Here is a 10,438-nt window from a genome sequence, read left to right as displayed (position 1 = left end):
TAAACTCGAAATATATCCTAGTCTGGCATGTTTGTTGGTTTTTGTTTGTTTGTTCTTAATCCATAGGCTATGTGGCTTCAGAAAATGCTTTATGTTTAACCTGTGCTGCCCAAGTAAAAGTCGCCTCCGCGTCTGTGGTTGCTAGGGGGACGCAGCAGCAGCCAGCGTGAGGGATTCCCTTGTCAGCGCGGGTAGACAGACACACCGCAAAGGAATGCACCGTGTAGTTTTGTCACCCGTCAGACTCAGTGAGGTAAGAAACTGAATCTTCAGTTGCAACTGATTACGTAGCTATTTGGTATTCTGTAAAAGTGTGTTCTCTGACATTGAGTGACTGGTAATGTACGCTTGTGAAAACCAGCGCGACCAGCTAAGTAGGCTACGCTCCTGTAGCTACCAGATGCTAGGAGTTAAGCTAACGCATTAACCCTTTTCGATAGCCAGCTAGTCAGCTGGTAAGGCCCCGTCACTGCAGCCTCGTTGTTGCCCGGTTTCAGTAAACCAGCTGGCTAACTGTTACACCATTATATGGATATTGGAGTTGACATTTTGTCAGTGTAGCTACCTATCAAGTTTTCAAATAAAACTCAGAAGTTAACTAGCTAGGTAACATTTTCCCCCGGTGACAAGTCAGCAAAAAAATTCCAACAGTTAGCTAGAGATAGCTAGCTAGCTAGCTAGCATACTGTACTGTTAGCAATTTCGACACTGTTGAATATCTTGGCTAGCTAACTTGGCTTCCTAGCTCTGTCACATTTTTACCACATGGCTGTTTGGGCTGGTGACATATCACCTAGTAGCACAGCGATAGATAAGATAGATGTCGCACTAGCTAGATACTTTAGCGACATATAATGAATGAGATTTTCATTATATTACATGTAGCTAGACTCTGGATTTATAGCTAGCTAGTTGCATTGATTGTCCAAATATTATGTGCACCTATATGAATTGATTTCAGTGTCAATTAACTCTAGGCATTGCCTTTGTTTTTTCAGAACCAAGCAGAGCCCCCAGTGGTCCTGATGTGTCTGCCAAATCCCATGCCGGGAGGGTGTATGATGGCAATTGATGGCCTCCAGTGAAGCGGAAGACCTGAATGAGAAGACCTCCCAACCAGTTTTCACTGTGCGAGTCAAATCTGCTGCAAACCCTCACGTCCCCCTCGACCCTGTTGAGAAGAAACAAACCCATTTCCAGTCCCAACTCTGCTCCTCAGTTCACTGTAAGCATGTGGCCCAGCCTAATGAGCTGAGCGTGGATACAGATTCCCCCTACTGTGCCTCTGAGACTCATGTTTGTTCTAAACGTGCCTACAGATCTGTGCCTGCAGCCACTCTCATAGCCAACCACGCTGAGCGCCTTTTGAGTGCATGTGCCACCTGTGCTAACGTGCTTAGTAATGGACACACTCAACCAGGTGTTCCTGTCTCCAAGAACACACGGCAGCCAACTGTACAGAATAATCCCAGACCTAACTGGAATTTGGATTTATTCAAGTTGAGGTCTAGGCTTTTGGGGAAAAGGGCCTTTTCGCCCCAGCCTGCAGCAAGTGGTGCCTATCTCACGTGTCCTTGCCCATCTAAGACTTCTTCCCCTGGTGCGCCGGTACCTTTCCAGGCAGCTCAAAGCAGCATGCCCACCAACCAGTCCTCCCCCTGGGGCAGCGTGAGTCTCAAAGACCACGGCAAAGCGGCGACCACCAAGCCCACAACCACCAGGGTTAAAGTGCCTTCCCGTCCTAGTCACAGCCCCCGCCAGGGGACCAAGAACCCGACCAAGCCTGTGCCCCCCCAGCTTACCCAATCCTTCTGCCAAGGTGGTGACACAGGGGATGGGAAAACGCGGTTTACTATGCCATTGCAGGCTCAAACTGTTTCCCAGGATGTGTCAATGGACCACCTCTGGAGGCTCAAGGACACATTGAAGTTTGAGAATGGAGTGACGGCAGACATGGAAGGGGTTAAGGAGCACGCGCTGGTCTGTACCTCCAATGGAGGGGAAGGTCGTCCTACTGGAGGGATCCACAAGGTCACCTCGGAGGTGGTGTTCACCGAAGCTGTAAGGAAACTGACCCAGAGCACAGTCTCCCATGCTAGGAACAAGAGCGTTGTAAACGGTCGAGCTGTTAATGGAGAAAAAAGTGCACATGCCAAAGCTACCAACCTCAGTCCTAGTTGTCACAGTATCCCAGCCAACCCTTCACCACTCTGCCTTACCAGCACGGCCCAGCAGGCCTCCTCTGTGGAGCCCATGGAGACCTGGGAGATCTCCACCACAGGGACGTGTGCCTCCCCAGCCTCGAATCCAGAGGTTCCTACTACCCAGGCCAGCGCTAGTCCTAGTGCCACCCAGGAGAGGTCTGACGACGCAGTGTTGGGGTCTCTTCCCACACCCTCTGTGGGCTCAGTGACCACTCAGATATCTGCCATACACCTCACCAGGGAGGGGTGCCCCTCCAAATCACCGTCTCCATCCCCACCGCTAGAGGAAGGGCTGCCTACAGAGTGTGATGCCTCAGGGTGAGTTGTGAGTCTCCTGACAGTTCTATGTTGTGCTGTGTTGTGATGTGTGTTTGATATTCCTGCTTTGTTACCATATGGAAGTCCTTAATGTAGTGTTCTTCTCTGTCCTCAGCCTGGAGAGTGTAGCCATGCTGCAGGATGAGGACGGGGAGTTCCAGGATGTTCTGGAGGGGGACAGCAGTGATGAGGGTAACGCTAACAGCCTGTTAACATGCACACTTGGGTAGATGACATGTTAATAATCGTGCCACTTTATGGCCAAAGTATATTTACTTGTGAAACAGCGTTTGTAGTGTTCAAGTTTTTTTTTTTTTTTTGTATGGGGCTAGCACCTACCAGTCTTTACCATACCAGAGTTTATGGGGCAATGAAATATAATATTGTTTGTGTATTCCAGATGGATCTGATTGCTCTTCCATGAATGACTCTTCGTCCACGGCCTCCATGTCAGCCCTTTCTAAGTAAGTCTGCTCATGTCTCTGCTGTTGGAATCTTTTTGAGTAACATGCCTTATATTTCTACACGTTGTAATTGGGAATGTCCCCCCTTCTCATGTTTTAAATCATATTCTGGAAAACATTGTCTGGCTTTCAGGGAAGATGTTCTGTTTGAACTGATGTTGATGCTGGATAGCAGGGTCATGTAGGTCATGTTTTGTACCAGATAAACCATGACTGAAGAGAGAACTTAGAACCTAAAGGGCTAACCGTGTTACAAACTTGAAAATGATTTTTGGACAACAAAGGTCAGTGTGAGGAGGTCTCACACATCAAGACATCCGATGATGGATGAAGGATCGTCGTCAGGCCCTGTTTTCATTCCATTGTGTCTAGATCTCTGTAGAAGAGCCATTCACCCCACTTCTATGTACCTCCCTGACCACAACACCTGACATCTCCCTGCTAACCACAAAAACCCAGGAGAGAATTGAACTTTTTATTATTGTTCTGGCAGTTGGGGGGTATTGAAAAGACTGAAAGCACAGAGGCTAGTGGAAAGGTCTCCCAATTGTCAATCATTGATAAGAGTGGGACCGTCCCTTCCATAGTGGCCAGAGGGGGGGACGTGATTCTGTGACCAAATAGTGCTGGGCCTGTGGGATCATTGTCATAGCATGACGTCCCGGGTGAATAGTTGATAGGTATCGGGCTGCAGGTTTTTTTGACTCCCCTCACCTCAAAGCTGAAGGCTGCGTAGAGTAGAGTATAGTTCCAGGTTAGAGTCAATGGGATTTACTGTCAGTTAAGACGGGTGTTTTTTGAAGACGAGACCAGGATAACGTTTCCCATCCTTCATGACTGTCATGTGAGTTCTCTTTTTCTCCTGACGGGTCACCCAAGAACCCTGTTTTTTGTTGTTGTTGCCGTCAACAGGAGTAGCTGTCGTGGTGTTTGTTAGATAATATATTCTTGTTTACTCGTTAGTGTGGTAAGTAGTGTTCCGTCCAGAAGATATGGCTTTGACTCTGTGCCAAGGACGACTTTCATGCTAACTTTGCGTACGCTTGTATTCTTTTGTCCTTGTTATGGATGATTAAGCAGTAGGTATGCTACTGCTTTTCTGTCCAATTTCAACAGTATCAAAGCAATCAGAGGTGACTCGGTTTAACGTGAAGTTTTTGGTTCAAACTTTTTTCAAAGTTGTGTAAAAAAAAAAAAACTGCCAGAACTGTGAGCAGGTAAAAGAAAAATAGATTTTTTTTTTTTTTTAACTGCTCACTGTTCTGTCTGTCTTACACAGGACTGTGGAAGGGCTGTAGCTAACAGAGTTCTGGTTCCTGACAGAAATAGTCCACTCACTGTCTCTGGATGACATCGCTGTGTTTCCTACTCATGTTGTAATTGTGTAACATGATTGAAATCGCTTGTCATTCTAAACCTACGCTGTAATTAGTTGGGCGTATCTCGACCAATCAACCCCTCTTCCCAAGGCCTTCTTGTGTCTTTCTCTGACTCGGGTGTCTTTGTGTGTGTCAGTATTGAGGAGCCAATGTCGTCCGAGGTGGAGGATGAGAGGGAGGAGAAGCCAGCTCTGGTGCCCAGCATGTTCCCCCACATCCCCCCCACGCTCTACTTCAGCACCGACAACGAGAGAGGTCAGTCCTGGAGCTACAGCCTCCGACACTGCAGACACCACATGACAGATCCAACACAACATTCCACAGGGGATACTACAACTACTGTACATAGTGTCAATAGGATTGTTGGTTCTGTGTAAAGTTCCAGTAACACAGGATTTCTTAGGCTGGTTTCCTGAACACTTGCTGAAACTGAAAGGCATCTACATTAGACCGAAATGCTTAGTAGTGACAATTGGTCCAGGCAGGTACCTCTATAGCTTGAGAAGAATAGAGTGGTGTTTCTTTATTGGTTTTGCAGTGTGGTGTTTCTGTAGTTGTTATGGTCATTGGTAGTGAGATGCCTCTGTAGCTGTATTGTGTTTCTGTCCTGCAGTGGAGCTGTTGCCACTCGAGCAGAGACACCTCCTGAAATGGAAGATGAGCTCGGTCACACCCAACGTGGTGAAAAACACCATCACCCGGTCCAACTTCAAAGTCACCAAGAGTGAGTTCTCGCACGCCCTTGTGAAACTGGTAGCGATGGTAGAGACTCTAAATGAAATGCCTTTATTGTGTGACTGTAGGAAGCCATGACTGGCTGGGGTGTTGGGGTCATCACATGAAGTCTCCTTGTTTCAAGGCCATTCGAGAATACCAGAAGGTGAGGAAAAGAATCGGCATCTGCACCTATGGAATAGAAAGACAGCAAAGTTTAAGGGTGTAGATTATACATGTATACACCCACTTATTTTGGGGGGGGGGAAACTGCAGATTGTCCCCTCCCATCACTTCTTATGAAGAAAACTATGTTTATCGGCCGCATCCTCAGTTCTATAAGAAAGAAAAGAAAATCTGTCGTACCCACGTTTGAAAACGAGTCCTTGTGTGGAGGTGTGACCGTGTGTCTCTGCTCCCCTCCCCGGCAGCTGAACCACTTCCCCGGGTCCTTCCAGATCGGCAGGAAGGACCGCCTGTGGAGGAACCTGTCCAAGATGCAGGCGCGCTTCGGCAAGAGAGACTTTGGCTTCTTCCCGCGCTCCTTTGTGCTGCCGCAGGACATCAAGCAGCTGAAGAAGGCCTGGGAGGACGGCAGCAGCCGGCAGAAGTGGATCATTAAACCGGTACACATGTCTGTCCATCAATCTCCAGCCCTCCATTCCTTCCTATCCATCTCTCCATTCCTTCCTTTCCATCCCTCCCTTTCCTCCCCTCCATGCATCAGCACATTGACATTATAGTGCGGTAGGTATTGGAGCATGGTAACAGGTTGCTGACAGATTCCTTCTCTCATCACCAGCCTGCCTCTGCCAGGGGGATCGGCATCCAGGTGATCCACAAGTGGAGCCAGATGCCTCGCAAGAGACCTCTCCTGGTCCAGAAGTAAGCACTGGATGCCGTGTGTTTGTCATTAACAGGGTGTGTACTCTGGTCAGTGTATGGTCTGTTTTGGAGCTCGGGGAACTAAAGTTGGTATTGTGTGTATTGTAGGTATCTGCACAAGCCCTACCTCATCAGCGGGAACAAGTTTGACCTGCGTATCTACGTGTACGTGTCTTCCTACGACCCCCTGAGGATCTACATCTTTTCAGACGGCCTGGTCCGCTTCGCCAGCTGCAAGTAAGAGCCCCTTCCACCAGGGACACTGCCATAGTCTGCTCCAGGGCCTGCTCCAGGGCCTGCTCCAGGGCCTGCTCCAGGGCCTGCTCCAGGTCCTGCTCCAGGGCCTGCTCCAGGGCCTGCTCCAGGGCCTGCTCCAGGGCCTGCTCCAGGGCCTGCTCCAGGGCCTGCTCCAGGGCCTGCTCCAGGGCCTGCTCCAGGGCCTGCTCCAGGGCCTGCTCCAGGGCCTGCTCCAGGGCCTGCTCCAGGGCCTGCTCCCTGGCCTGGCCACCCCCCTTCCCCCCCGGTAACATCCTGCGTGTTTCATCCCACAGGTACTCCTCCTCCACAAAGAGTCTGGGGAACAAGTTCATGCACCTGACCAACTACAGCGTCAACAAGAAGAACTCAGAGTACCAGAGCAACAGTGACAACACGGCCTGTCAGGGACACAAGTGGTGAGGGGACCGGCTCTGAGACCCAGGCTGATGATGGGATACCAAGCAGTGACTCACTGTTGGATTGTAACCGGTGTGTGTCTCTGTTTGTGTTTGTACAGGGCCTTGAAGGCACTCTGGCAGTACCTGGGTTCCAAGGGGGTCAACACCACTGTGATCTGGGAGAAGATCAAGGACATTGTCATCAAAACCATCATTGCGTAAGTTCCCAAGGATATGGCATTGCGGAAAGGGTTGTCAGTCTTTTGGGTGTTAGTAAGAAAAAGAGGGATGAAAGAGACTGTAGGGGTCCAGTCTAAAGGTGTGTGTGTGTTGCAGGTCAGATCCGTACGTGAACAGCCTGGTGAAGATGCACCTGCGCTCTCCATACAGCTGCCACGAGCTGTTTGGCTTTGACATCATGCTGGACGAGAACCTCAAACCCTGGGTTCTGGAAGTCAACATCTCACCCAGGTACACGGTGTGTGTGTGTGTGTGTGTGTATGTGTGTGTTAGAGAGAGACCATTGTGTGAGTGTGTGTGTCATTATTGTGTGTGTGTGTGTGTGTGTATTAACATCCCCCTGCTTCTCCCCAGCCTCCACTCTAACACAGCTCTGGACGTGGCCATCAAGGGTCAGATGATCAGGGACGTGTTGAACCTGGCCGGCTTCGTTCTTCCTCAGAGGGACGACGTGGTCCCGTCCTGCAGCAGTGCCTCCAGCTCCACCAGCAGGTCAGACTGTAGCATAGCACCCTGACTGTCCTCCAGCACGAAGGGACACACTCGATATTAGATTTATTCCTGACGTTTATAAAATAAAATACTGAATTTGTCAGTTTCTTTCTCTTTCTTCCTCCCTACGCCCCCTTTTTCCATCTGTTTGTTTTACTCTTTTCTTTTTTCTGGCACCTACTGTGTGTGTTTTCTGATGGGCTGGACTGTGTGTGTGTGTGTGTGTAGTGTGTGTGGAGGGACACGGGAGAGATCCAGATCTGACCTGTCTACTGATGAGAAAGTCAAACGAGCCTTCTACCTGAGCCAGCGCTTTACAGACCAGGTACAAGCACACACATACACACACACACACACACTGGTGGCACATGGAGCGCTCTACACCCCAGGCCCGTGCGATGACCACTGTACAGAGATGTGGCGTGTGTGTTCTCCTGCCGTCAGGCCTTGTTCTCGTCCGTGCTGGACGTGCTGACCCCCGAGGACGTGCGTGTCCTGGCCCACACGGAGGACGAGCTGTGTCGGAAAGGAGACTTCGAGCGCATCTTCCCCTCCCCCACCTCGTCTCGCTACCTCCGCTTCTTCGAGCACTCGCGCTACCTCAACATCCTCCTCGACCAGTGGGGGCAGAAATACAGCCAAAACGAGAGCAAAGGTGTGTTTGTGGGTGGGTTTTTTTCATGCATTTGTGGGTGTTTCCCCTCATGGTCTGGCAGCCCCTCGATCAAGGGAGCTCCACAGTAATTGCAAGTTTGTGTTTGCGTCTAGGGATCCATCTGCTGAAGACACTGTGTCAGAAAGGAGTTCATCTAGGCACCTCAGATCCCGCACACATAGTGAGTATCGTTGTCTCAGTGTTTTTTTTCTCCTTTCATTTACCACATGGTAGACATGCATTAACCTCTTGGTGATGCTGTTTCTTAGTGGTCCAAGAGCAGCTATGTTCCCAGACAAGAGCTCAGCAGATCCAGGTGAGCTCTCTCTCTCTCTCAGACAAACACACACCACATCATAGATTCTGCTGTACGCCAAGTTCATGCTGACTGAGTCCCTGTTGTGTCTCTGTGTGCCAGTGTTGTGGTGAGCCACAGTCGCAGGTTCCCGCCAGATGACGATGACTTTTCCGACCGGGAGATCCAGTCTGTTACCTCCAGCCTACCTGACATCAGTCTGATGGACTCCCCCGGCCTCAGCCGCTCCTCCAGCCCTGGCCTCAGCTGCTCCTCCAGCTCCAGCCCCAGCCCTGGCCCCATCTTTACCCAGAGTCTGCCACCCAAAGACTTTATATGAGTGGTGACCCAGAGCTCCACCACAACACTGTTGGCACCTGTCCCCTTGGGCTTCCATACTAACAATTGCACAAAGCACGCCATTTCTTGGTTTAGGAGACAGGGTGTAGGTGCTGAAATGTGGGTGTGTTATTTAACCACTAACAAGAGTTCAGGTCCTCACCTGCTCCCCCCTCCATCTCTCTTTCTCTCTCTCTATGTTCTCCTGTCTCTTCTCCAGGTATGGATATTGCCGTTCCTTACAGCTGTTCTCTGCTGCTATGTGGAGTTCGAGAGACAGAGGGACTGAACAGAGGGCTATAGTGTAGTGAAAAGTGTAGTGTGAATTATTGGCCAAATGAATGACTGTTTTAAATCACTGAGTGTTCTTATGGCTTTTCCATATTGTGGAGCGTGTGATTGGCTGAGCTGGACTTTTTTGGGGCGGTAACGTTGGCGAGGGTTTGGGGAGTGGGGTGGGGGGGGGGGGGCAACCAAGGCTGCTGGCGTCTGGGTGGCTTTCAGCAGGGTGCCACGCACTGACTGTCCCTCAGAGGACTGACCGCAATAGGACAACAGTGCTTCATTAATTCTCCAGAGGCTTGGCTGTTCCAGGCACTCTATTCCTATCAGCTCTGCCCCTCAGCGCCCGCGCCTGCTGAACACACCCACCGCTTGTTGCAGTGACACGATCCAATCAGATCTCGCCTGTCAAGGTGTGTTTACATTTCAGCCTCGCTTCTGCAGGGCTGGTAGCTGCATCCTGGTCCTTATCTAGAGTACATGTGAAGTTTGAACAGAATTTCATTGTTAAATAAATCGATAAAGAGGTATTTCTTAACGTTTATTAACAATTGGTAGTCCCAAACTGAGGGCTAACGTAACTGCTCAGGTTTAAGTTTTCACATTAAAAACTGACATTTGAAAATACACTTGCTTCCGTGTGTTGTCTTTTCACTAAGAATCAAGCAGACAACCTCACCTCACAGGCAACATTTTTGCTGGTTTCTTTTTTGGATTCAGTTCAAGCTGACAGGAACTCGGAGAAAAACGCACACAGACATCCAGGACACTGGGTAAAAGATGACCCCAGTTGACTGTTGTGACAGACTTTGTTTGGAATGCTGCTGGACACAAGTGTATATACACACACATACACAGGGAGTGCTGTGTAACCAATACTAGAAACACTTTACAGTGGAATGGCAGCTGCTTTAACATACTAGACTGTAAGTGATCGGTATTCACCATCTAAGCTCATAATATCTGGTGTCCTGATTGTTGTGTATTACCATGACGTTAATGTGTAAGTATAATAATAAGAATCATCCCATAATGAACGTGTGTTCGCTGGCCCTTCTCTGTGATATGAGGAGGTATTGTGTTTCCACCTGCTGTGGGAAGCATTCCTGACCAGCCTGCTAAATGTCTTGCAGCTTCTCAGTATTGTAATCATACGGTTGAATTCCCTCTTGCCAGCGTTGCATAAATCTGCTGTCCAGGGTCTTGTCTATGATGTGCTGAGTGAGCAAGGAGGGATATGAGAGCAGAGAGACATTCTTCAGGTCACCAGAGATAAAAATAGCATCATCTGTAATGGCCCAGTGAAACTCCTCGGAGCCAAAGGGATGGACAGCTTTTAAGACGATGTCAGCCAAGGCTTGTGGGTTTTAGGGAGTCAGGTGGCTGAGCGGTTAAAGAATCGGGCTAGGAATCAGAAGGTCGCTGGTTCGATTCCCGGCCGTGCAAAATGACGTTGTGTCCTTGGGCAAGGCACTTCACCCTACTTGCCTCGGGGGAATGTCCCTGTAATTACTG

The 10,438-nt window shown here is 49.5% G+C and overlaps 1 protein-coding gene across 1 annotated transcript; it reads left to right on the top strand.

Annotated features, from left to right (window-relative positions):
• Positions 1 to 178: 178 nt before the first annotated feature.
• Positions 179 to 9,533, top strand: ttll4 (tubulin tyrosine ligase-like family, member 4). The gene is made up of 19 exons (XM_067228102.1): positions 179 to 253; positions 999 to 2,522; positions 2,638 to 2,714; positions 2,923 to 2,986; positions 4,502 to 4,620; positions 4,979 to 5,089; positions 5,169 to 5,245; positions 5,511 to 5,705; positions 5,882 to 5,964; positions 6,073 to 6,201; positions 6,516 to 6,638; positions 6,740 to 6,838; positions 6,957 to 7,091; positions 7,215 to 7,352; positions 7,581 to 7,677; positions 7,797 to 8,007; positions 8,121 to 8,188; positions 8,277 to 8,323; positions 8,426 to 9,533. The coding sequence occupies exons 2-19, from the start codon at positions 1,072 to 1,074 to the stop codon at positions 8,640 to 8,642; spliced, it is 3,441 nt and encodes a 1,146-aa protein (XP_067084203.1). The 5' UTR covers positions 179 to 253; positions 999 to 1,071; the 3' UTR covers positions 8,643 to 9,533.
• Positions 9,534 to 10,438: the final 905 nt, after the last annotated feature.

Source organism: Osmerus mordax, chromosome 2 (genome assembly GCF_038355195.1).
Source record: "Osmerus mordax isolate fOsmMor3 chromosome 2, fOsmMor3.pri, whole genome shotgun sequence".
Classification (NCBI taxonomy): Eukaryota; Metazoa; Chordata; class Actinopteri; order Osmeriformes; family Osmeridae; genus Osmerus; species Osmerus mordax.
This window is presented reverse-complemented; position numbering and strand designations above follow the sequence as displayed.